Source organism: Kryptolebias marmoratus, linkage group LG2 (genome assembly GCF_001649575.2).
Source record: "Kryptolebias marmoratus isolate JLee-2015 linkage group LG2, ASM164957v2, whole genome shotgun sequence".
NCBI lineage: Eukaryota > Metazoa > Chordata > Actinopteri > Cyprinodontiformes > Rivulidae > Kryptolebias > Kryptolebias marmoratus.
Genome location: NC_051431.1, coordinates 13452731 through 13478990, shown reverse-complemented (window position 1 = coordinate 13478990; position 26260 = coordinate 13452731). Strand labels below are relative to the sequence as shown.

The 26260-nt window shown below is 40.2% G+C and overlaps 1 protein-coding gene across 3 annotated transcripts in view; it reads right to left on the bottom strand.

The window, feature by feature from the left end:
* Positions 1 to 641: 641 nt before the first annotated feature.
* The window catches only part of arhgef12a (Rho guanine nucleotide exchange factor (GEF) 12a), a 42372-nt gene continuing 16753 nt past the window's right edge, over positions 642 to 26260 (bottom strand). Inside the window, exons 2-41 of one of the 3 annotated variants that reach the window (XM_017429006.3) lie at positions 23622 to 23642; positions 22879 to 22970; positions 18872 to 18937; positions 15854 to 15952; positions 14215 to 14264; positions 13935 to 13992; positions 13659 to 13831; positions 13264 to 13341; positions 12743 to 12862; positions 12232 to 12339; positions 11858 to 11992; positions 11631 to 11732; positions 11398 to 11508; positions 11179 to 11277; positions 10849 to 10891; positions 10599 to 10704; positions 10096 to 10233; positions 9949 to 9981; positions 9230 to 9344; positions 8456 to 8561; positions 8157 to 8357; positions 7665 to 7806; positions 7553 to 7585; positions 7288 to 7439; positions 6971 to 7117; positions 6705 to 6790; positions 5870 to 5995; positions 5555 to 5669; positions 4844 to 4944; positions 4593 to 4670; positions 3980 to 4055; positions 3689 to 3856; positions 3447 to 3534; positions 3268 to 3345; positions 3083 to 3177; positions 2763 to 2987; positions 2438 to 2674; positions 2126 to 2352; positions 1941 to 2016; positions 642 to 1843 (exon numbers count right to left, since the gene is read on the bottom strand). In XM_017429006.3, coding sequence (XP_017284495.1) covers positions 1833 to 1843; positions 1941 to 2016; positions 2126 to 2352; positions 2438 to 2674; positions 2763 to 2987; positions 3083 to 3177; positions 3268 to 3345; positions 3447 to 3534; positions 3689 to 3856; positions 3980 to 4055; positions 4593 to 4670; positions 4844 to 4944; positions 5555 to 5669; positions 5870 to 5995; positions 6705 to 6790; positions 6971 to 7117; positions 7288 to 7439; positions 7553 to 7585; positions 7665 to 7806; positions 8157 to 8357; positions 8456 to 8561; positions 9230 to 9344; positions 9949 to 9981; positions 10096 to 10233; positions 10599 to 10704; positions 10849 to 10891; positions 11179 to 11277; positions 11398 to 11508; positions 11631 to 11732; positions 11858 to 11992; positions 12232 to 12339; positions 12743 to 12862; positions 13264 to 13341; positions 13659 to 13831; positions 13935 to 13992; positions 14215 to 14264; positions 15854 to 15952; positions 18872 to 18937; positions 22879 to 22970; positions 23622 to 23642 — 4315 coding nt within the window. In that variant the 3' untranslated portion in view covers positions 642 to 1832. The remainder of the gene's footprint in view (positions 1844 to 1940; positions 2017 to 2125; positions 2353 to 2437; positions 2675 to 2762; positions 2988 to 3082; positions 3178 to 3267; positions 3346 to 3446; positions 3535 to 3688; positions 3857 to 3979; positions 4056 to 4592; positions 4671 to 4843; positions 4945 to 5554; positions 5670 to 5869; positions 5996 to 6704; positions 6791 to 6970; positions 7118 to 7287; positions 7440 to 7552; positions 7586 to 7664; positions 7807 to 8156; positions 8358 to 8455; positions 8562 to 9229; positions 9345 to 9948; positions 9982 to 10095; positions 10234 to 10598; positions 10705 to 10848; positions 10892 to 11178; positions 11278 to 11397; positions 11509 to 11630; positions 11733 to 11857; positions 11993 to 12231; positions 12340 to 12742; positions 12863 to 13263; positions 13342 to 13658; positions 13832 to 13934; positions 13993 to 14214; positions 14265 to 15853; positions 15953 to 18871; positions 18938 to 22878; positions 22971 to 23621; positions 23643 to 26260) is intronic. The other 2 variants (XM_017429007.3, XM_017429008.3) reach the window with 2 other exon arrangements.

The following is a 26260-nucleotide window of genomic DNA, read 5'->3' as shown; positions in this document are numbered from 1 at the left end:
CACTTGTCACTGAAATTAAATATGGAGTCATTTTTACTAACAATGGGTGTAATATTTAAAGGATAAGTGTCTTTTTTAAAGACAAATTGCCCATCTATCATAATTACCGGTGTCCTTGATCTTTTTCATCATGCTTTAAGATGTACTGACCTTCAATCAATTCTCTATTACGGAGAGTGCTATTAGGAAAATGGTACAATGTAGAGTGACAAGTGTTATAGTTACCAATGTGTGTTAACATTAGATGTAAAATACTTACAAATGTTCTGACCCAGTATGGGAAAAGAGGGTTGCATTGACGATCCAACACAACGGGCAGCACTTTGAACACATTTTATAAGTGGTGAGAAACTTGTAAATAACTCATGAAAGAATAAAGTTACGTTAAAACCACACACACCGTTGTTTTTCTTGTGAAATTCCCAATAGGTTTGATGTGTCACATGACCCTCTTCCCATTGAAGAAACAAAAGTTGGATCCAAAATGGCCGCCAAAGTCACTACCCATGTTGAAAAAGTTTTCCCCCTCCCATATACTAATGTGCCACAATCAGGAAGTTAATATCACCAACCATTCCTATTTTATTAGGGTTTATCCATATAAATGGCCCGCCCTGTACATTAAAGAAAAAAACCCCAGATGTTTTCTTTTCGAACATGTCATGGCATCATTTATTTTGTAAAGTTATGCATAACCTTCCAACTTGATCATTGTACACTATATGTTGAACTTCATGACATTATTAGAATATCAAGCAGTCAGATCAGAATCTCCAACAGCAGCAGAAAGAAGCAGCATTTCTGTCAGAAACTGATAGAGAAAGAGCATGAGCGCTCCTTGTAGTAGAGGGGAAAAGGGCAAGAAACCCAGAGGCAGAAGAGGAAACATGACATATGAGGGGATGAACGAGGATGAAAGCCACTCCAGCTGCTTGGACGAGGGAAGGGAAGACACGCATACGTGTTCACACGGAAAAGAAAGGGAGACAGTCGCACGTAAAACAAGAGAAGCGTGAACGAGAGGACAAAGCAGTCAGCACAGAAATGAAACGGGACCAGATCAGAGCCTGAAGACTCTTCATTCTAGTTAACACCACGCCTAGAATTCGTGTTCAATTCTAGACTTGAACACGTTGTAAGTTTTTGAGACACGGGATCTATCCGTCACTAGTGCAACTCTGGCCTCTATCAGTCCGAATATATTGCTGCCATTCCTAAGATACGCGAGGGCGCCTGCATGTTAGCGTGCACTCACACTAACCACGTTTGACTGGAGCAGGATGAGCAGCTAAAAGGTAACACCGTGGCCAAAAGCATGCAAGCAATTTGGAAAACACCATTTCTTTTCAAAACAAAAAGAAAAAAAAAAGAAAAAAGAAAATAAATACATCTCGGGATAAAAAAAATCTTAATACAATATCTTAAAATTTTCCTTTTCTTGTTTGTGTTTCATATATATATATATATATTCTAAACACACATCTTTGTACATTTTGGTATAAGTTCTCTTTCTTGCGGGGAGTTTAGGGGGAAAAAATGGGTGTTCAATGGTAGAAGAGGTTGAGGTTCTGGGGCAATCCCACTTCCCCGATTGCCTTGTGCTGAGGAGGGCGGTGTGACATCACGTAGACAAATCCTCCCTTTAAACGACTGCTCACACTCAAGTCTCTCATTCTCCAACCGTGGGCGATGAAAAAAGGGGGGTTCAGCAGTGAGAGGACAAGCTTATAGGACGTCCAGAAAGTCCAGGACATAAGAAGAAAGAGCGGATCGCAAGTCGGCACTTCTTCTTTGGGACCAGAGCCTAAACTTGCAGCACACTGACATCCACACTATCTCTTATCTGATGGAAAAAATGACAAGGATCAGAACAGAGACGGATACAGAAACTGTTTCATATTTTAAAAGCAAGTGAGTGAGCTGTGCATAGATGGAGATACCTTTGTTTTCATCCGTGTCTGTTATTGACCTCTCTGGCCTTTGGCTTATTAAATTATTGTACTTAGCCTCAACCTCCTGTTAGGGGGAAAAAAAAAGTGTCACCAGATAAAACAAGAATTCGACCACATCACTCTTTTATTGAAGATATGTGCTGAGGAGATGAAAATAAATAAGTTATGAGTACCTTCAGGTAGTTGAGGTTGGTCTGAAGATTTCGAAGGTGAGACAGCACCTGTCTGCTGAAAGTGGAGAGGCTGCCGGCCTGTGACGTTGAGGAAAACCGCAAATTGATGCCAGAGTCGGCAGCACAGACTTGTGAGGTGCTCAGCGGCTTCCCAGTGGTTGATGCCAAGATGTCATCATCTGTGCTGCTCTCCCCGGTGCCACCGTAGCCCTCCAGGACTAAGCATCCTGCAGGTAGAATCAGCATAAACCGTTAAGTACCACCGCTGTAAAAGGTGCTCAAATCAACAACGTTCTAATGATCCATATTTACCGTAGTCCTCAGGTGAGTCAAAGAATCCAGTGTCTCCCGATCCCAGATCCTGGGTCAGGTCCTGTGTTTTTGAACTGCTTTTCTCCGAGCTGTTGTGGACCATCACCGTTGCGCGGCTGTCTGTTGGGGTCCGCAGAGAGGTGGTCCTGAGGAGACGGGCTCCAGTGGAGCGTTTGTTTTGCTCTGCGGCCTCCTGGGACATCAGCTGGGTCACTAAAACCTGCTTCAATGCTGCCACTGAGGGACAGACAACAAATAATTATTATTATTTTCTTTCCTGACCACACCAGGGCAATTCCCTTCGTCTTTTCAGCGCGCTGCTTACGTGTTTTTAGTGCTTCCTCTGCTCTCGAGGGAAACACATCAAACAAGTCTCCTTCTCTGTCGACTTCAGCCACTTGATAAGAAAGCTCTGGGTCCACAAAGCCATCCCCGTCCTCCTCCTCCCCCTCCTCCTCCTCCTCGTCATCTTTCTTCACCTCTTCAAATGGATTACTACCAATCGGCGAACTCTGCAATGCACTTCTAGAAGCTGAGCTGCTCTCTTTATCTAAGGAGGAATAATTGCAGTCATCACAGAAAGATCGTTCACGCAGCTGAGAAATATGTTCAGGACAAATTGAATAAACGAGCAGCTTGGGCTACCTGTGGACTGAGTGCTGCCGGTGGACGTGCGGTCCGGGTCTCTACTCAGTCTGGAAGCACCTGCTGATATGATCTCCACTCCATCTCTCTCCCTGCTAGCACACAGGCAGAACCTGAGCTTAGTAATAAATTCACACCCCGGGAGCCATCAGATGCTATCAGATTATAAAAAATGATAAACATACTCAGTCTGAGGTAATGGTATGACGCTGTGAGGTTTGGCTTTTATTGCATCAGCTCTCTTGGAGATCAGACTTTGCCACCTTGTTTGTATGAAAAAAGAAAGAAAGAAAAAGTCATCCAAATATTCAACATCTGCGACAATAAAAACCAAACGAATAAGTCAGAAGTTTGTTAGTCTCACGTTTTCTGATCTGAGACTGTGGGCGCCATGAGCTCGTAGATCTGGGGACCGTTTTCTGACATGGAGAGCACAAAGAAGGCCTTGTTGTCTGGAAGGCAGAGAAGGGGAAACAGAGTCCTTGAAGTGAGGATGATAATAATCTGGACTCGATGTAAAGATTTTCAATGATTCGGTCAGGGCCGCACTGAAAGTACAGGATCGTGCTATTTATTTACTAGCAACACAAAAGACCGTGCACCGACCTGTAGCCACAGAACGCACTAGAACAGTGCTGAGCTTGATGATGGGGCTGTAGATATGCTTGGTGTCTGGGGCGCCTGCCAGGTTTTTGCTGTGGCACTTAAGGATTAGACGTTCATCTTGTTTCTGTAGCAGAACGAGAACGTCCTCCAAGAGGAGCGTGAACAGCTCTGCGGGAGAAATTAAGAAAGCATGTGTCCACCGTCAGACATAAGCAGTGGTTACCTAGAGGTACAGACTGTACTCTATGAGCAACACGGTGGGTAAATTCGAACACAGCAATCATTACAAACCAATAATCTTGTCTTTGTTCACTTTCCATGACAGCGGACCCTTGTGAATCAACGTCTTCTTGGTTAGATCCAGGTTCTGAAGGATGTAGAGAAGGAAAATACAGACGAAAGTTGGTAAGAATTAGCTTCTGGTCCATGCACCCATTACCTAATAATGTGTTGTTTTTTGTATAAACATATTTCAGTCAGCAAATGCTTTCTCATTGAAGCTAAAATCATCAACTGGCCTTTGACTGGAATTAGCCAATTTTCCTGTTTGATCATAAACTCAAAAATACAGTTTTGCCAAGTTATTTCCCACTAAGGACAGCATCTTTGACATGCAAGTTTTTACTTAGTAAAAAACACCCAAACCTGATACCTGTTAGGTGTTTAAAGTTGACATCAGAGGCAGCACAAAAGGGGTAAGAGGCTACTGAATGGAAATTGTATTTTCCACAGAGTTATGTCTGATGTTCATATAAGCTGAAAGTTTCCAGCTGCCTCTTAAATAAGTGGCAATATAAGTCTGAGTTAGTTTGGGAGCAAAAAGACATCAGCACACAACAGGAAGGATGGATTACAGAAAAGCTGCTTTACTTTAGCCCTTTGAGCTATAATGTAGATAACACACCTTTAGCTCCAGGATCATGGGGTTATCTGTCTGCTTCAGTGAGGAGAGGTCCAATCTTCTCTGATAGTCTTCTAATTTCTAAAGGAAAGAAGGAGAGAAACAGAAAAAAACAGTTTGAGGGGAGCAACAAAAACGGTAAACACAAATTGTGGCGGGGATCTGAAAGCGCCTGGGATGAGACTGGTGTGAAGGAGGTAAAAACATGAAGTTAAAGACAGAAAAGAGTTCAAATATTAAATTCAAAATCTCACCTGCTTGTCCTCGGACTCTTTCAAAGCCTGGTTAACATGACTGAGGATCCTTCTACAGCAGTCTGCCGCCTGCTTTACTTTAGCCTTCTCCTTGGCGTTATCTGAAAAATATGACACCGAGCTTTAGAGCTTCTTCCACAGCTCCTCAGGAAGCAGGTCATAAAACTGATATTTCTTCTGTCCATTAACACACCATAATTCTCTGAAATTATGATAAAGCAGGGGAAGCATTATGGTCCTGTAATAGCTGATGGTTCTTTATCATTAGTGCTTTCTCATGGTGTGAGACTCAAACTCCAACCAGGAACAAAATGATGGACCAAAGATTGGGTGTCACATGTCCAGATTTATGCACCGACGCAGCAGAACCATTTTAATGATAATCTCTTCATTAGTCTGTAATCCATTAATAGTTGGCATGTTGCCACACAGAGCCTCTTTAAGACAGTGTCACTAAAAGTTGATTACTATTTCTACTGTATTATATTATATTGCATTAAGAACATAAGAAAATGAACTATCTGTCTGAAATATTTTATTTTTTCCCTTTCATTTTATATATTAGAGCTAAATGATTAAACAAAAAATATATAGTCTTGAAGCAGAGTATGGATTAAATAAAACCCAGCACTCATGAAGTGATTACAACATGAACAAAGCACTGCTAGCTGTAGTTAAACAGTTCGGGTTAGTAAAACAACTCTACCACACCTGTGTACTTGACAATGTTGTCCAGCAGCAACGGATATTTGGTGAGCCGCAGCATCTCTACAGGAATGATGTCTTTAAGCTGCAGTCGGCGACACAGCCTGTTACTCTCTGCCTCCTGCAAATACATAATACAAACCATAGGGGCTCTTACACGGTTAGACGTAGTTAGAGTTTCAGTCTAATTGACAGAGTAATCAATTTATAGTTTACCCGTCAGCACATTCTGCAGATTCATTTAGTACAGTAACCTAGCAGACATTTCAGAGCTGGTGGTGAATCCTTTTTCTCTGCGCTATGTGAGAATAATGTGTGTACCTGAATGAATGACGTAAACCTGGAGTCTTTCTTCTGCTTGGTCTTGATGATCTCCAGAGCAAAAGGCTGGTTGCTGCAAAACGTCCCCACTGCTCGCTTGATCTTCTCCTCCTCCCCGCCGCTGAACTGTAACCGACCCAAAAGCAAGACGGGAGAGACACTCGGTTGGTCGGGATTATTTGAAAATAAATAAATAAATAAAAATCTTGAATAAACAGCTGACTCCAACAATGAGGACAAGCTTCCGTTCTTTCAGCAGAGACAGCTTAAGGTCGAACATGGACTAGATCACTGCTCAGACCTCGGAGGGACCGTTTATCCAGCTTATCCCCCACAGTGAGGATTCAGACAAAGCTGCCAGCAGATATCTGGTGACTTCACTTTGAATATATCACAGACGACACAGAGATGTGTAGATGTCACACAAATCTAGGCCATCTTCTGACATGTTCATTTACTGAGAAACATGGATGCAATTCTCTCACTTGCTTCTACCGTATTCATACTTTCCAGGAAAGAAAAGGACAGATGCTCTGCTGTCCAATGCTTTATTTATATATTTGTTTGTTTATTCCTATAAGGAATTCGTTACAGGCTTTTGCTTAGGGGATGAAAACACTGAAAGCTCATAAAATGTTCAAATTAGGATGAATTGTTTGAAAGTAATATAATCAGGGCTGATGAAATCTATCCAGCGCCAATATTTTTTTTTTGTGAAATAGCAGTAAAGTAAAGAATTCAATCTCTTGCACACAGTATGTCCCACTCACATCAGTCATTTTGAAATGACATTCACTACGAGACACTGATTGAAGGGAAATAAAATTGCACTCACCCAGGAGAGCAAGTCGTCTCCTATTTGATCAATTACTGACGACTCGTTTCTCTTACGAACGGCCGTCATTTGCTCAAGAATTGAAACTGAAATTCAGAGAATTGAGTTAGTCTCCCTTGAGGGTGAGATAACACAGATGAAACAATATGAAATGCACACGCTGTTCTAAATTAGCTTTACTTTAACCGACATCTCTACAGACACTGTACATTTAAAGTGTTTTTGCTGATTTGTCGTGGTGAGGGTTTGTGTGTCTGAGCGAGTACCGTGCAGCTGTAAGACCTCCTCCAGGTTGGTGAAGATGTTCTTGATGTCAGCAGGAGGAAGGATGGCATCTTTGGAAAGCTTCTGGTAGAAAATGTGGTCCAAAACCTTGAGCATGCGTACATGCGCACGCTCCGTGTAAAACAGCTCTGTAGACACGACGCAAGTTGTTACTTTAAGGAGAAGCAGGAAACAGTATTTTGCTCTGTTGCACGTCTTCCTCCTCCCTAAGTCACAACAGCACTTTGAGGGGAAACTTGTTTTATTCTTTCAAGATATGAATGCAGCTTCAGAGGGTTTCCCAGTGTTGTGTCCTCACCATTGATAACTTCTTGTCTCTTGATCTCGTGAGGCCTGAGACCTGCCAGGACTTCTCGCCCCACCAACTGCTGCCAGTTCGGCGGATCGTGCTCAGAGTCGGTACCCTGATCGTCCTCACTCTGAACATCAGCAGCACCCAGTCCCTCAAATCTGGTGAAAGAGAAAGGTAAGCTTTTTTCTCATTTTCCTCATAAACCCCCTTTTTTTAAATATCTTTCAAACAGATTTAAAGAACCAAATTGAAAAGGATCAGGTGTGCTCACCTTCTGATGGCCTTTGGTGTTCCCTCGTGAGCTCTACAAAAAGTGCCATTGAATAAATTATAACAAACGTAAGAAACCCGGCTTTCAAAAGCACACGTGGCTGTAAATGTACCTGTCACTTTCTCTGTCATCCTCCTGAAGATGGTCCAGACCATAAAACTCCAAGTGCGAAGCAGGACATGACAACCCACCTAGAGGGTCAGACTGAATGCTGTCATTCAGCAGCTTGGAGGGGCCTGATGTTGGTGTCCCACCTGACAGGACGAGTTTAGCTTTAATAATTTGTGCTTTTCCAGCAGATTGATACAGAGCTTACACCGTTGCCTTGTGCCCCATGTCATACCATTTGCATTTGTCTCTTTAACTGGAAGACGTTCAGAATGTTATCAACTAAAATATATCCAAAGAGTTTAAACCGCGGTGACTAAAACAGACTCTGTGGTTCCAGGAATGCTCCACACCGTCTTTTTGTTAAAATGTCTTCTGAATCTCAGAGCAGACATAGAAACTTTATCATGATCTAGTTTTTAATCTTTATCTAACTTGACTGACACTTCATTTCTTTTGCTTTTTTCTTAATGAATCCAGTCATGTTGCAGCTCACCGATATCAGCATCTCGGCTTGTGTCGAAGCTGTGGATGATGCTGTTTGAAGACGAGGTGCTGACGGACAGGGAGTGGGTGAGTTCCGAGCCTTCGCTGGATTGGCTGCCTCTTAGACCAGTTTCCATTTGTTCGTTTGTCCCCAGTGTGGGCTGAGAGATCTGTTTCTGTGGCCTGGGGCGATTGTCCTGGGTTTTACCCGCTGCAGGTGAAAAGTTTCACAAATCATAAAAAGGCTTTTCACATGCTGTTTTCATTTATTAAAGCCAATCTCCTCCTCACACACACACACACGCTTACCTGATGCTGATTCAATGCGGCTGGGCCGACGCTGAGGTGCAAGAAAATTAAATCTGGGTTTTTTCTCTACTTTCTCATCTCCCTCCTTATCTGTCTTCATGCTTTTCTGCAGGTCATCACAAACGAGGGGGAAGAAAAAAAAAGTGTTATGTGGGAGATAAGGGTGGGAGGTAAAAATCTATTTTAGATGCACATCGCAGATGGATGATTCTGAATCAATTCTCAAATGTCAAAACTTGATTTTGTTAACATTAATCTGCCCTGCCACTTTCAGAGTCAGCAGAGTCAGTCGCTGAGCGGTGCCGTTTGTCCCAGCAGAGTTACCACAGCTGCTGCAGCAGAAACATCATGCAGTAAAATGTGTGTGTGTTTTCACATCTTTTCTTCGCCAGACTCTGAAGAACATACGTCTGTAAGTATTAGCTGAAGTTATCATGACATGACTGTCTTTCAGAATGACTTTGAAACATTTGACTTGTGTATAAATTTAGTGAAAAACAGAATACTAATCATGTTAGCTTTTCTATGGCATTTTCAATGTTAAGTTAGCATCTATGCTAAAGGTTGTTCTGTTATTATTAAGGTTTTTTGGCATATTTTATTGTGCAAGAAAATATATAAATCAAAGTTTATTTATGTAAAATAACCCTTTGTCATTTCAAATAGTGAGTTTGTGTTTCTGTCTCTGTATGTCACCTGTGAGGCACCTAAAGATTCCCATCCCTAGTGAGAGCAGTTGAAGAGGATTCAATGTGCAAGAAGTGCATGAAGTACCTTCATCTTAGGAAGAAAGCTGATCCGAACACGTTTGGGTTCCAGATTTCGAGGTTCCTTGACCCTCACACCAAGGTGCTTCATGTACGTATAGATAACATCCTGTATTGTAGTGCTAAAGGGAAATAAAAAAGTTAACTTGAAAGATTTTTTTATTTTAACAAATATAATAAAGCAGTTTAAAATTTGAACAGCACAAGTATCCATATTTTGTCTTATGCCGTATGTTACAGCAGTTTTTTTTTTCATATAATTTCGAGACAAACCATCTGCTCTGTGCTGAGACCATATGGCATTTCCAATAAGACCCTTTCAATCAGTCACACTTTTGAATTATTTAATATAAAACATGCTGCATAAATTACATGTTCTGCCCGGGTGTTTAATTTGTAAACAGCGAGGGATGAAGGCTGGAGATGTAAGGATACGCTGTAAGTGTATGGTGTCATTAAAGTGTTCTTGGGCGAAACTTCTAGGACTAAAGTTGCAAAATAATACATTACTACTACTGACATTCATTTAGCAAAAGGCTATTTCAAATGATTCATTCAAAGGAGTCACAGGGTGTAATAAATTGAGCCATAAAGACGCAGTTTTGTTTCCAGGTGTGACACACTTATTACTAAAGGAAGTTAAATCTCTAAATAATCGTCATGTGTTTCGAGAAATGTTCCTATTCTGTAACAATTTACTAAATGTGACAGTATGAGATATCTTACCATTTTTCTTCCTCTGTAGGTTGAGTAGTTATCCTGCAAACAACAGAAGAAGGAAAAGAAGTGAGCATTTTGTAATAGAAAGATTATATCATGCGTCTGTGTGTTTAACAGTCTTTATGGGTTTCTGCAGCTACGGGTGCAACTCACAGGATGTCATCTATTTTGCTGAGGATGTTTTCGGCGTACGAGCGTTCCCGCTCAAGAGTGACCCGGTCTCTGACTCTCTCTTGATCCAGTCTGGTCAGCTCAACTTCAGCCACCGTCAGGCCCATGCTGCGTTTTTGCCTGCGTTAATCAAAACGACAAATGAGCTGCGTTCGAACTGATGCGTTGAGCTGTTTTCACACAGGAGAACAGCTGCAGAACATGATCCGGTTCTTAGCAAGAGACGTTCTCAAAACTGGAAATACAGCTGGAAGGTTCACACTGACAACAAGGCTCCATAACATTGGCTGTTTTTGCATTAAAATCTGTACATCCAACAGGATGGTGACAAGGCTATTATGATGCAGCACTTTATGCCATCAGATGCATCTTCCCCAGAAAATATTTAGACAATTCAGTTTATACAGTTAAACAGCTTTAAAGACAAAACTAAAAAAAACTAATAAAAGTGACAAAAAATAAGAGTTCAGACGGGCCAGGTTTACCTGAAGTCCTCGAGGTGTTTCTGAATGTCAGGGAACAGAGAGTCCTGCAGTGTTTGAACATGCTGTCTGTTTATTTCCTCTGGGATCAGCTCCATCCGCCGTCGGTCTTCAAAAACACAAACACACACACACACTCAGACACAATACATAAAACAGCAACAGGCTTGTGAGGTGTGCCCTCTAAGTAAAGCTGACCAAAACTTTCCAAACCATTTTATTTCATAACATCTTGGTCAGTGGACATACTTACTGAGATCAGAAGAAACTGATTCAGGAACAGGAACTTTTAAATTCTGCAACAAAAACGAAACATTTTGATATAGTCATCGCATTATAAAGCCAAAAAAGATAATAATACTCAAGTCCAACTTTAAATGTAAGTGTGGTTTAAATTAAATTAGTAAAGATAAACACAATCATTACCTATTAGAGGGGGTACAAAAGCCAATTAGTTGCATTTATGCCATCTTATTTTAACATGTAAATGCTATTTTGTTTGGTAATAGTGTGAAAAGGGTGTATTATTTTTCAACATTCTGCTAATAAGTGTTTTTGTAATAAAAATGAAAGGCTGACTCACTGCTGCTCGGTCCATAAAGAAGGCGTGGAAGTCCAAAAACACCCGTCTGGTCTCTTTGGAGTTAGTTTGCTTATAGAGGTCAGCATAGAGGTAGCACAGCTGAGAACAGGATATATGCAAATATTAGCAACTCGGCTTCATGGGAAGGTGATTGGGCTGCACGAAACAAATTCATACACAAAGAATATTTATTAAAGTCCCAAAAGGGGGGGGTCCTACCACTGGAGCGGGGTCGAACTGGGAGATGACATGGTGCAGGAATGCTGCGAGGTGGGCAGGACGAGACTTGAGCTGCTCAATACTGTTAAAGCTGTTAAACTGGCCGTTTGTCTGAAACACAGCGAAGTTCAACAGCTCAACGCTTTGAAATCTTTTAAAAAGTTACCTCTCTGTAGTTCAACAATGCTGAATATTGAGCGGTATTATGAATGACAGACATGAGAAAATCATACTTGCTCTTGGTCTGAATCAAAGTAGTCGTCTTCAGCTCCTATTATTTGAAAGCCGGGGCGAGAAGGCGGGGGACTGCCAACTGGGATGGGAGACAGAGGCTCCTGCAGAAAATACATTGATGTGACAAATAAAACAGTGCATAGTTAAATACCGCCATGCATGAGCAAAGTGAATGAATAATAAATATCCTTAGGACAAAAAAGGAGATTTAGAAGCATTTTTATACCAGGTCGGTGGTATCCTCTGCCTCTGGGGAGTGGTAGGAGTTGAAGCTGTTCCTGGGGGTGCTGTGTGGGCTTGCACAGGAGGAGTCTTTTGGACACTGGCTATCTGGAGAACCGGGTCCAAACATGCGAGACGCCTGGGCGATACACAGAACATAGTGTTACAGTTTTAACAGTCTTCAAATAATTGCAAAACACTAAAGAGCACTTAGCAAATGTTATATTTATTTATATCTAAATGCAAGAATCAATAGATGCATTTAGAGGGCCTATACTTGTGTTCTCTAGACATGAAGAAGCACTGTGATTTATTTGGCAAGATGCACGGAGCTCAGAGATTTATTTATTTATTTATTTTTACATTATGATAACTTACAGGAGTGCTGCTCCAGGACAGGTCTGTGCTGTTTTCTCCTTTAGGGGCAGCTACGCAATCTGTCTCTATTATGCTACTATTGTCTTCATCCCCACCTGAAACAGCCTCCTGTGGATGCATAGAACATTTCTTTAAAGGAATAAACAGCTACAGATAAGTCACAGGCTTCACAACAAGTAGCTATTTTCATGAGCAAAAATGAAGGCGAGAACTATTCATTTTATGACGTTTCTGCTGTTGTGAAACGGAGGTGATATGCGGCACGCTGATACAATGATGCACGTATGTTGTGGCACAAAAGAGTGATGTAAAATAAGCTGTCACGCAGACACAAAAGAGTGGCTTCACGCAGAGAACGCCTAATCCTCTGATGAGATTAGGACTCGTGTTTGTCTGGAATGATCTCCAAATGTGCTCCACAAAAAAAATGAAACAATGACGGCTTGGGTGTTTCTGGTCGATCTCTGTCTGTGGATTTCCTGCTCCGAGGGCTAAATTTGCAAGTTGGTACCTGTGTCGTCCCAGTGGCCTTGAAGAGCTGACCCTGCAGCTGAGGAATGTGTTTTGTTGCTTCCTGAATGTCTTTCAGTAGTTTGGGGGAGGGGTTCCTGTTGTACTCCTCTTTCATGGCCTAAACAGTGAGAGAGGAGTAATCAAAAGGAGAACAGGAACAGTAGGTCTGGGACATTTGTTTTACAATTAGGCCAATACACATGTAGACTCCGGGGTTAACCGAGTTTCTTTTAGGTAAATACTTCAAAATGAAAAAAAAAAAAAAAAACTGCATGACAATAGTCACTTATCAAATGTACACCAGCTGTTTCCTAACCCAAACAATATTCTATTTAAAGACATTAAACGTGATCCTTTCAGGTTTTTTTTTTAACAAGGATATTGCAGCATTGCCTAAAGAGAATTCATATGCATAACTGTGTCAAAACTATGGCGAAACATCTCACCACTGCAAAAATCTTACTAGGAAAACAGCACTGAAATAAGAAAAAGGAAGGCAACAATCATTGTTATGCTAACCTGCAGCTCCTGCTGTTCTTTTGAGAACTTCTTCAGCGAGATGTCAGCCCTCTGGTTGCAGGCGCTGCCGTTTTCATCCTGAGGGAGAAAACAAAACGTGACTGAATCTGAGCAGCCTGCACTTCAGGCAGAAGAAAATACAAGCAAGCTTATATTTGGCACATAATTCAGATGCACTGCACTAATATGTAAAGGCACCAAAATTTTGTAAGAAAATATAAAAAAAACAGAGCAGGCATCCCATTCAGGTCTACAGATTTGGGGAAAAAAAAGACAACATAAGATACTATTCTGAAGATTATGAAAACTATGTGGAAACAAGATGAACTAAGAGGACAAGTTCACTGAGAGAGAAGAGAAAAAAAAAATAAACAAGTAACATATATTCTTAGTACCCATTGTTGCAGTGAGGAGGAAAGGCAGTTCAGAGGACTGTATGGGCGTTCTGACGCTGGAGAGTTGGGAGAGGAAAGGCTAATACCCAAAGTCTCGGGATCTGCTTCAGGCAAAGGGATCTGGGGAAGTCCTGGAGGGCGTCCCAAAACCGTGAGGGCCACATAAGAGCCCGCTAAAACAAAAACACCCAAGAGGATTAGCCAAACTGTCATTTCTCAACTACTTACTTGACTTTCAAATGTGGTTTGAGGTCAAATATAAACAAAAGAACTAACATTTGATAAGTTTCACAACTTCAGTGTGATTAGAATGTGTAACAAGGGTCCCGTTAACCTGGAAGACAAATAGAGCATATTGATTAAAAACAACATGAACAAATACGTGTGCCAAAAATCCAATAATCAAGGTTTAGCTCCAAAGTTAGTGAGAGATACTGCTAGATTGTGTAGGAAGAACAAAATACCGAATGTCCAGAAGGTGGCAGCATACAGCCTCTTTACAGACAAGAACAGGAACATTACAGTTTAAAGAAACAGAAGCAAATAAATACAATACCTTAATGATCCTGTCTCCTGTCTGAACACCTGCCCGCATCGCAGCCCCATCTGGCAAACACAAAGACAAAAAAACTAATTGGTTCAACTCAATGGACAGAACAAGAAAGAGAATAAAGAGAAAACTAAAAAAAAGGTTTGTGGGGGAAAGGAGTGAAAGGGTTAAAAAAAAAGACATGTTGCTTTAGGGCGAAGCTGCTAGAATTTCTATACAATGCATAAACAATATTGCTCTGACACACCAGATGTGGCAAAGTGACTATTCTGAAAGACCATAACAGTGGTTACATTACAAGAAGGACCTGTTTCGCAGCTCCACCCCAAACAAAAGGATTTAGGCGTGTAGACGGGTTATTATGAGAGCCACGTCTGACTCTACAGTCAGCAGGAGCTGGAGCAGTTTGTCAACCAAAACAAAACGCCGAGGCTTTTGGCAGCGGTGACGAGCAGCAGCAACTGCGCCGACACGGCCGTGAACAGATGTGCCACGGAAAGCGGCGGCTGCCCTTATTTTAGCCCGCTAATGTGATGTGCAACACAATCGGTGCTGCGCGATTAAAAACAACACGCCAGCTTCAACAAATCAGTGCTGTCTGAGTTATATTTCCACAAACTTTGCCTCCTAGCTGTAGCAGGTCCAAACTGTAGCTGTGAGCTGACGACAAGGAGAGACTTGTTCTTATTCCAGCATTAAGATCGAAATGATTCCAAAAACACGAGCCCATCTGAGCTGTACAAATGTCCCTGTTACCTCATGAGAACTCAAGTTCCCAACAGCCCGTGTTCAGTCACGTGAGCAGACGCTTAGACTGCTGTGATTACTAGCTGAATTTAGAGAAAGGAGAATCATTAGCTCGAGAGCTAACAGTGTTATATGTTGGGTTTTGACTCGTGTGGATTAAATGAACAAACCACACGATGCATTCCTATTAAATGGTGAAAAAATCTTATTTATACCATCTCTAAGTAAGTATAGTATTCTGACAGATATTATTTTGGTTACCCCATAAACCATAGGAAGAACATCATTCTTTACATGTAAACTGGATTGATAATAAGTAATTTAGCCACATGTCGTGTCACGTTTGAATGCCAGATTCAGCAAAAGTAAACCTACATTTATGTGAAGTATTTCTACATTGAAACATATTTCATTTAGAAAAATTAACATGTCCAGGTATGTATGAATAAATAGCTTTTTGAGCCAGTAGCAAAGACATATTTGGTCTGCCACAGATGGACAGTTGAACACTGGCGAGGATCGTTGACAGAGCATTTCCTTCCTCTTCTTCTCTCCACCGCTGCACAGACCACGTGGAGCTATCTTGTACCTGATAACGGGACTGCATCACAATCTACTGACAGTTTGAACTCCCGAAGGACCACAGAAGCATCCTGCAGTCCTCGTGAGAGCTAACGACAAAATATCAGCTGCAGCTTCACTGAAACTACTAATGAGGAAATGCAGCATCCTTTCAAAAGTGTCACGTGTGAGTGAGAGCAAGAGCTGCGCCGATTCCTCCAACGATGAGTCATATGTTTGTTCTCAAAAGGAAAAAAATAACAAAGCCATGAAAGAAGGAAGCTGAAGGCGGTCACATCCGGTTCTTTCTCCTTTTACGTTCAAAACTCCAGTTTACCTTCTTTGACCAGCTGCACAAACACTGGGTTGTCACCGCTGACCGTGAGCCCGAAGCCGTTTTCATCTTTCTGGATGATTACACATCGCTGGACCAGACCTGCAGGTGGGACAAACGGGACAGGGAGAGAAAATACAGCATGCAGTATCACTGAAAAGAAGTTTACTTGAAACAAGCAACAGACACTTTGAGAAATTGAGCTATGCCTCGTGCTTGCTTTCATTGGCAAAACCAAAAAAAAGAAGAAAAAAAAACAACTAAATTTGGAACATGTACTGTAAGGGATTTCACTGAGTAAACCTTTTTTTTTTTAAAGTCACAAAACGTTTTGTTTTTAGAAAGATGAAGTATGGTGAGTTTCACATCCCTATATAAATGGATTAAAAAAAATAAAAATGCTGCCTTTTGTTTTTGTTCCTCATACCCTATTCGTTACACTGAGACTAGTCCAAAAGGGGAGATTTCTGCAGTCAGTATGAACCAAAACCCCCGACAAGCTGTCAGCATAAATATGAAGCTTGCTTTTAAACTCTTGAACCAATTGTTTAACATCAACAACTAACCTCCATAACTCTGGGACTCAGGATAATCATGTGTACTGTAAAGGCTTCTTGTTGCCCATAAAACATTTTCAGAGACAAATATGATTTTTTTTTCTATTTTGGACACATACGTATTCCACTGTCAACAATCTTATTTAAACAGATTTTTTTTAAAATAAACTAAACAAAACTGGTTTAACAAATCAGATCCTTCAGCTCTGAATGAGGAACATCACTTCTCAGGTTCTTTAGGCAGTTTTATGATCGTTGCAAAAAGAGATTTTTTTTTTTCAAATTAAGAAGCAAGCGGGTTTTCCCAATAGCAGCACAACCTTGATGCGTTCCAACAAAGGCTAAAAGTCGTCACTCTTGAACCTATTTTTTATATTGTGTCTAAGATTTTCTGGTCAGTGTAGAAGCAACAAGAGAGGTGATTAGAGTGGAGGGAGCAGCAGCTAATACGTGGAGAAAGGCTGGGGGGGCAAAAGGCACAACCTGGGCGGGGGAGGGGTGTGTGCATGTGTAAAAAGAGGGTTAGGTAGAGATGAGCTCGGAGGAGGGGGGAAGGGCCAGGGTGGGGGAGCACGGGTGTTGAGGAAGCAGATAAAGCTGTTCGAGTTAAAGAGCTGGTGTGAATTTGCCTCTAGATGGGATATTATTGTCCGCCTTCCCATCTTTAACCACTAATTTTTACAGATCTAGGTGGGATTAATAAACAGCAAGGGGTGGGGGTGCTGTAACGAGGTTAACCCATCTAAGCTCATGTATTATTTAAAGGTTTAACCGATACATAATCAGCACCTTCAGCTAAGGCACATGGACAGGTTCTCTAGAGAGTAAAATGACCTTTTTTCCTGACAGCACACCCTGAGCAACACAACACCAACGAGAAGAGATGAAAGTCACTGCAATACAGCGCGCAAAACACATTTCCCCGAGGAGTCAACTCCAGGCTGCACTGGAAGTGCTACTGCTAGCTGCTGCTGCTTCTATTTACACTTGCCCCTAAAAAGGGAAGAATTCTTTGCAAATAAATAGCAATGTTTATAAGATTAGAGTTGATTTAGGACACCCGCAATTCACTTTATTCTTGGCGCTGCTTGGACTAGCTGTTAGCTCATAAATCTGGTCTTCAGCTGAAAATAATAAAATTCTATGATTTGGTTAATTATCACATTTTACTTGTTATGTACAAGGCTCACAAGGGCATATTACCTTTAAACATTCAACAAAATTTTGTAAAGAGAGAAAGTGCTTATAATCTTAAGGTCACTGACGTATTTGTTAAACCTAAGTGTCGAACCAGTTTGAAGGAACGGAGTACTTCAGTTCAAGGAATTAGATCGTGGAATCATCTGGAAAGTAATGTCAAAAATGCCAGATCAATATGTGTATTTAAAAGAATGATAAAAGCTGTATTATTAAGGAAACGTGAACTCGTGTTCCTAAATGAATTGTTATTCAAGACGGATTTAAAACGGTTTGTTTTTCATTTTCTGGTAGACTATTATTGTTTCAATTACTAAATTGAAAAAGAAAAAAGGGGCAGATATTACAAGATTTTTTTCTTCTTTCTGCTGCCTTTCATTTTATTAATGATTTATATATCTGTATTTTGTTGTTGTTTATTGTATATATATATATTTATTTTTGTTTTAATAAAATGGATAATGATTTTCAATTCAATTAAAAAAAATAAACTCTTATTTCTGCAAACCGAGTTTGTTCAAAGAGTTATCAACAACAAGTAAGATATTACTTGCACATAACCCCAGAGATGAGAAAGCAGCTGAGCAGAGATTCATAATGACCCTGTTAGCGTGGATTCAGGAAACATGCCATCAAACCCATCGAGCGCTCAGTTTTACACTCAACACAAGCGGGTCAGTGTAAGACCGTAAATACATCCCGTATAAGCCCGATGGATCCGCTAAGACTATTTAAATGAAAATTTACATAAATACTGTTCGTGACCTGGCTCCGGCGTTAAAGGAAAAAGTGTTAAGCAGAATCCCTGTAAGCCTAAATCTGTGAACCAGCGCCACGCACAGCTGCTGAGGTGTTACATAATAACTATTATAGTCATCCGTAGCAAAAAGCTAAGATTTTAATCTTGGTTGCTGTGCTGAGAGATACAAGATATTGAAATTTTAGTGGAATAAAACAAGTGGAATCTGGGTTGGATAAAAATATACTGAATTAAATATTCACATAAGTCAGTGTATTAATTGGTATAATTTTATGCGTCTTGTTTCCATAGTCTTTACATGACATGCCGCTGCCGCTCGGTTGGGCTTATTTCTTGATTCTGTGTACAGCTTGGCCCTCTGACTACGCAGGCTTAGCTCCACGGTCAGAGGTCAGTGCAGGAAATGAACTCCTTTGGCAGCGTTCTGTTATAAACTAACATCTGTTGGCAATTCCACACCAGCATCTAAAAGCTGTCACACCAGCCGTTTCAGCAAGAGCGTCTTACCACAGGACTCAGGCTTCCCCTCTGCTAGCACACTGCTGCTGCCACTCTTCTGCACCACCAGAGCTTCTGCCCACAGCCCCCACCAGACAGCACAGCGGCGCGCAACCGCGTAAACACAAATAAACAACAACCGACACACATGGAAAGGACACACAAAACAGGAAAGAGAAAATCATGAAGGAGAAACAATCATGGGAGAAGAAAAATTAAATGAACACAAAAGTAGATAAAAAAATAAACAAAAAAACATATGGGTTTGGATTAAAAAGGTGCATGTAATTAACCCATACTTAAGGTCTTTCTGTCCCCCCTATAAATTAAATATCAAGCATGTTACGCTTTGATTGGTAATTGGTCTTTTAAAAAACTGTAATTGATCAATTCAGAAACATAAATCTCAAAATTCAGTTTCAACAAGGAATGCACCGATTGGCCAGAAGGTGATCAGTATAAAACATTTTCAACTTTTCAGATATCCTCAAAAATTGTTTTTATTTATTTTTTGGTCCATGAATGCAGCATAGCTACGTGGTTAATGAATGGTTAGAGCTGCATGTCCTCAGAGCGAAAGATTTTAATGTTGGACGAAAAACAGAGGCGGCACAGGAAGTGTAAAAGACTATTAAAATGAAATTGTATAAAGGAACGTCTTTTGCTCACTTTACTGTTGATGTAACATATTTCTTTTATTTATAGGACCAGCTGCCACCTGAGCAGGTTGTATATATAAGCCTGGCTTAGTTTAAGAGATCTATAATTTGCAAACTTGGAACAAATCTAAATAAGAATGTATTAGCTGAATAGATAATTATCTAGCTGGACGTCACCATGCAGCTTTAGATTAAACAATATAACAGATCTAACAGCAAATAAGACTTCATTTTCTCGGAAATATTATGTTGAAAACTGCTGCAATTTACTTTAAACGAAAGGCTTGTAGAAAAGTGTGTCTGTCATATCCCTGTGTGAGTGGTTTTTTTTTTGAGATGTGCAAAACAGCAAAAGCTTAATGACATAAAGTACACGTTTTGTTTATTAAAAAAGAGGTACTTTAATTAAGTTTCAGACGGTACAAATTTCTCTGTCCACTCACTTAATAGTTTTTGTTTCTAGATTTTCAATGATCGAAAGAGAAGGCCGTTAAACCTGGTGCCTATTTGGAGAAAATGTAAACAAATATGTTAAATGTTTAATTATGAACAGCCACGTTTAAAATTCAACTAGAAGTTTTCATTTACTGTATTTTCCGGACTAGAAGGCGCACTTAAAAGCCTTCAGGCATGTAAGACGTAATGTTTTAGTACAACTTTGGTAAACTACAAAACCCCACCGCTTGCAGCATTAAGGCTCAGTTATAGCAGCAGGGCTCCGCCCACAGCGAGCGGTGGAGGCGTTTCTACTTGAAGCTTACGTCGGTGCAGTATCCTTCCCTGAGTTTTGAACCGTTTGATTATCTTTGTGATCTCTCATAAAGGGATCATATAAATGCTGATACAGGCGAACCAGCTCCAATAGAGCAGAAAAATCGTCCATTTTGAATGAAGCGTGACGCGTGGTCCTCGCCAAGTTACAAAAAGGTGAGGTGCTTACGCCTTATAATCCGGTGCACTTTATATATGACAAAAGTTCGAAAATGGACCATTCAATGACAGTGTGTCTTATAATCCTGTGGGCCCTATAGTGCAGAAACGGTACTGTAAATATTATGCAGGATTTTAAATCTGTGATTTTCAGTGTTGGGTTCAGGACCCCACAGTGAGTCATGAAACATCTAGTTGGGGGTCTTGAGATAATTCGATATAAAATACTTGTTTCTTCTGTCAATGTATACATGTATTTTTTGGTTTACGTTTGTACATTTCAAGCAGCGTGGGTTGGGGTTGTGAGTCCCTGCTGCTCTTATTTTGTAGGTCAGAACCTAAAGTGTTTGAGAAACGCTGCTTTAGATTATAGAGAAAACGAAACTGTAATCGGTGCATGCCTCGTTTCCACATACCGTTTATTTCTAGAGTGTGTGACTACTATTGTCTATTCCCACAAACCCAAACCACTTCAAAATAATAATAAACAAAGATGAAATCAGGAAAATTCAACATGAGATTGCTACAGTTCATGCAACATGCAGATAAATAATAGCGACAGAAACACACACTATTCAAACATGCTACACTGCAGGACATACAGTAAACACAAAATTGGAAAAAAAAAATCAACAAAATTAAATTTGATGATGAAGATCTTGGTTAACAGAATAAATAAATAAAGATTTAGTCCCCCCTGCTTGTCGTGGACTACCTTTACTGACTTTACCACTCCAAACCGAACTAAAACCATCCCAGAATTGCAAGTAAAAAGATTTTTGTGCAGCGCTCCACAGAAACAGGCAGCAGGGCATATCTTGTGTAACCACTGAGAAAAGAAAATCTTGTCCAAGTTTCGCTGCATCATACAGAGATAAGCCACCATGTGATACAGAGGATTTTCTCTTCTGTTTTGAATACAGAAGCTTTAGTCATATCGCAAATCACGCTGACCTTGATTACTGACAAATTCCAAAGATCAGGAGGAAAAAAGAAAAAAAAAATCACGACTTTAACAAGAAACCTTTTAGATCTCTGCCTGCAAAAAATTGAGACTATTGGACACAACAAGCTCATTGGCTTTTTATTGCCTTCATGTGTGCATGAGCCCAGATTTATGTAAAAATAAAGAAACAAAAAAAACAACTCATATGGACTTTGTACATACAGAAGCAGATTTTTTTGGTTTAATAATGCAACAGCTTCTGTCATACAAATATTATAGCCCAAGGTAAATAACATGCAACATAAAATTCTTCTTGTACTATTTGTTGAAATGACTTCAACCCCACTTTAATTTTGCATATAGTTTATATATATTATAAAACACCATAAGGGCGGAAGAACTGGTGTATGTGAGCACAAATGTATCTAGTGTGTTTTAAAGAAAACAGGAAGATAAACACAACCCTGTCTGTGTAAAAATACTGCAGGCTAGACACAATGTTGAGCAGGTTGTCATCTACGTAACTATGATAAACAAGATGCCTCCAGCACTTCCTTTTGTTCTTACATCATTTGATTCATTTAAAAAAAGAAAAAAAAAAGTCCTGAAACCTTCTTATAATCAGCTCCCCCTTTATCATCAGCCCTGTGATGATGGATAAATGTAGAATTAGAAAGTGAGCAATTTAAAAGGCAGGGGCCCTGCAAAAAACAAAAGGTGCGTCTTTAATGTGCAGGTTTTTGTGAGGCGTTAGCTTCGACGTTTGTCTGACCCTTGGATTAAAATGGTCCATGTTCAAACGCTCGTTGAAGCGCCACGACGTAACGTTTTAACTCTGGAGAAGCAGCCGAACTGATGGAGCCGCAGCATGTCTACCACTGTCTTTTCAAAGGCAGGAATCAGGAAATCAAAAAGCAAGCTGCCATTCACTACATTCATGAGTCATGTTTAATCGTTTGAAAAACTGAATATAAAAAGACTCAAAAAGACACGCAGTGGTCCATTTAAACAGCTTGCTGGAAGGGACACTGACATATCAACTCAATAAACTGTACATTTTATTTTTTGGTTGATTTTATTTATTCCATCTTAAACACACTACTGCTCTGTTTCGTTCTCTTTTTTTGGCTTGTTTGTTTTTGTAATTAATAGACAATTCAGCACACAGAAATACCAAACCACAGCTTTTGGGTGGTGCACTGGAAAAAAAAAAGTGGTGTAAAAAGTAAGTGCACAATAAGCATAAAGCACACACTACATTTCACACCCATGTGTTTGTTTTTTTTTGTAAAACCTTTACAGCAGATTTGTTGAATTCGACAATCTGTGCGTTAGAAAGAAGACAGAAGTAAGAGACAGAAACGTACGAAGCAGTCGGATGAGTGACGCTTGCAGACGCAGAAAGATTAAAGACGTTGTGTAAAAAACTGCAGACGAGTAAACGGTGTGAAGGGAAAGAAGTGGGATCCTGAAAAACTTACCTGTCGGGTCAAATTCATTGGAGGGAGGTGAGGTTTTATCACTTTTGGGTTTCTTGTCAGGCGGATGGTCTTTACTGAGAATGCTGCTGGTTCTAGAGAGGGAGGAACATCTGTGAGAAACGACTATCATTGTAATCCATGCCTGTTTATGTATTATTGCTTTGCATAAACTCAAAATTCTGGCATGTGAGTATCTTATTACATTTTGGAATAAGAAACAACCAATGACTGTTCGTTTGAAGACTGGGAATAATGCCGGAAGACGACCTTCTTGAGTATGAATCACGCCGAGTGTGCCCACTGTATATTGTGACAACCGGAGAGGATGTGGTGCTGCGTGCCCAGGGACCAAGGCGCTCCTCAGTGGAGATGCCACAAGGCCAAACGACGACTTGAACCTTCGGACGCTATGTATGGCTGCTTCTGCCTATACTGGCCCCAACTGTGAGAGGCCACTGTTCTGCTCACAGTGAAAAGCAGTAATGGGCCGCCCATAGAAGAGGGGCTTCTTTGTCCCATGCTCTGTGTGTATGTGTGTTCATGACTGAGTGGGGGTTGGTGGTGTATGTTTGGTCAAAACGTTGAAGACTTGTGTGTTACAGCACAGTAAGCCTAGTAATATGTACCCAATTCTCCCCATATGAAAACTCTGCATGCAAGCTAGTATTGTGTTGTGCGTACATCCACAGAAGAAAAAAAAATACTAGGCAGAAGCATAAATGTGCAGCAAATAAGATTCTTACCTGATTGCTTTCTTGTTAAACCTGCAAAATAAAACAGAAAGACTGTTAGAAAATTTGCTCAATGCTCTAATGGAGTAATAATAACACGGAGCACACAAAGGCTGTGATGTCTATGCTTATATGTAGGGTGGAAAACAAGGAACCATGATGGCACCTCCTCCCGAGACCCATATAGTGGTAAACATAATAATCCTGATCAAACATCCGAGTTCTTCAGCTGCAGATTAAAGCCTTTTCCAGGTCAAATGTCTTATGTCTCTCAGATTCTAGCTTTGTGTGTGTGTGTGTGTGTATGTGAGTGTATTGCAGTTCAATTGCTCTCATACACCCCAACTTTACTGAATTAATCATATACTAAACACACACAAACACGCCTGATATATTTCACAGCAGTGTGACGGGACACTGATTACAAGCAAAATGATACAGGGATTATACAGTTGTCCAACTATATTGGAAATGAGAACAATGTCAGGAAATTAAGAGAACTGACTTGTTTTTTTAGAGAGAAAAAAAACAAAACATGAAAGAAAATATTCAGGGTAGAACTCTCAGGAAGTCCATCCATTCATTCATCTTTCAAGCCAGCCGGAGAGCCAACCATTTAATTTCTGGAACCAAATCACAGAAAGAGATGTCTAAGCAGAGATACACAGAGCTCTATTTTCCAATCCACCATTATCAGTTCTTCTTAGGCCACAACGAAGTGTTCCCAAGCCAGCAAAGATTGTTTTTTTTTCCCCCGAAAGTCCTCAATTTTCCTCAAGGCCAATGCCTATTGAGACATGTCAGAAACACCTACATGGAAGGCGTCCACAAGACATCCTACTATCATGTTCAAACCACATCAACAGATTCCTTTTGTGGCACAGAAGCAGCAGCTCTGAGCACTTCTTGGATGATGCAAGGAGTATAAATGAAAAGTGAGTTTAAACAAACTAAGACGTACCTTTAGGAGTCGGTCCTAAAGCAAAGATTCAATCTAAGGCTGAACAAACTGGGAAGCCTCTGTCCCTGGAGTATGCCTCTAAACTGTTTATTAATGACACCAACAGAACGGGTGATAAAGATAATAGCCCCAGTAGTGCTCAAAACCCAGAGGAAAACAAGCCAGAATGACTGAAATCAAAGCAAAGTAAGCTCATAGTTCAGGTATACACAATAGATAGTACAGGGTTTGATACCTCATGGGGCACGACTAATAAACTAAGAGTTTAGAGATCACATTCCGCTTTACTTCCTGGTACCTGTTAGGTAGGAGGTTCTATTTAACTTGTACTGTCCGTGTTTGGATGAACTATATGGGCAAAGGCACTCGAGGGTAAATATATTAGGTATAGGTTTTTTGAGAGTGAAGCTACTGTATGCTTCATTGAGTGTCTAGGTGCTTTTTGGAATTATCATAAGTGCCTTTTAATAGCTCTTTGCTTTCTCCGTAATGGTAGAGAGATCTGAGTGCCCAAGGTGTCCCAGGAGCTAGACTGTTGAGGGCAGTTTGCTCCTGGTAGGGTCTTCTACTGCAAAAGGGGTTCTTTGTTAGGGACCAGACCATCAAGTGTGATTGATAAAATACTGCAGTTAATTGTTCTTTTTGGGGGGAGGGACTATGTGTTCAGACAGCTAGAGCATGAATGAAAAAAAAAAAGTAAACAAACTCAGACGTACTATTAGGAGTCAGTCCTAAATTAAAAAGAGTAAAAACCCAATCCTTAAAATGACCATACAGGGTAAGCGAATAAGGACAATCACAGTGCAGATGGAGTCCTCACCATATAACCTGTAATTACAACAATTGCCTGAATTTGACATGTGAAATCAGTTTTAAGTTTTCCTTTCTAAAGATACACGGTAAATTACCCACACTCGTAAAGCACCCTTTCAGTCTCCATTAAATTTTCACAATGCTCGACAGTACAAAAACACCCATACAGTGCCACATCTACAGTATATACGGTAGAATACTTTGAGACGAGGTAAAATAGGTGTCAAACCCGTATGTTCCAACACATAATGTCTTTGCCTCTTGTCAGAGCGGTTTTTCAACAGAGCAGTCAATTATGGGGTATGAACACTAGGTATTACTTTTTTTTCTAGGAGGAATGAATCATATTTTGTCAACTTATTTTTTACTTATAAAAAAACCCTTCTTACAATTTCAAATGCACATTATTAAAGTGAAGCCATTAGGTCAATGTTTAGAACCATTTGTTGTTTTTTTATGTTAAAATGGACAATGTAAAAGATTTCAAGTTTGTTAAAAATATTGGAGTAAAGATATTTTCAAGCTTTATTATTTTATTTACTTTATTTTATTTACTATGTTCTAATACAGTTAATTTCAAGGTGTGTTTGATATTCTACTTAAAATGTTAGGTGAAAATTTCCCTTCTCTTTTTTTTAAATATAAAAAGCTCTGTATTATAGCACAAAACAATCATACAAATGACTACAGATTTCAGAAGACCAATCTTCCGTAGTGGGGAGGTCTTGCAACTTTCCAGCCCACATTAACTCTCTTTCTCCTCGTCACACTGAGTCCCATTCAGAACCATGCAGAGGCAGCTGAATGGTCCGTTTATGAAAATGCCTCGGACTGTAATAAGTTCCAGAGCCTCAAGCAGAAAAAAAAAAAAAAAAAA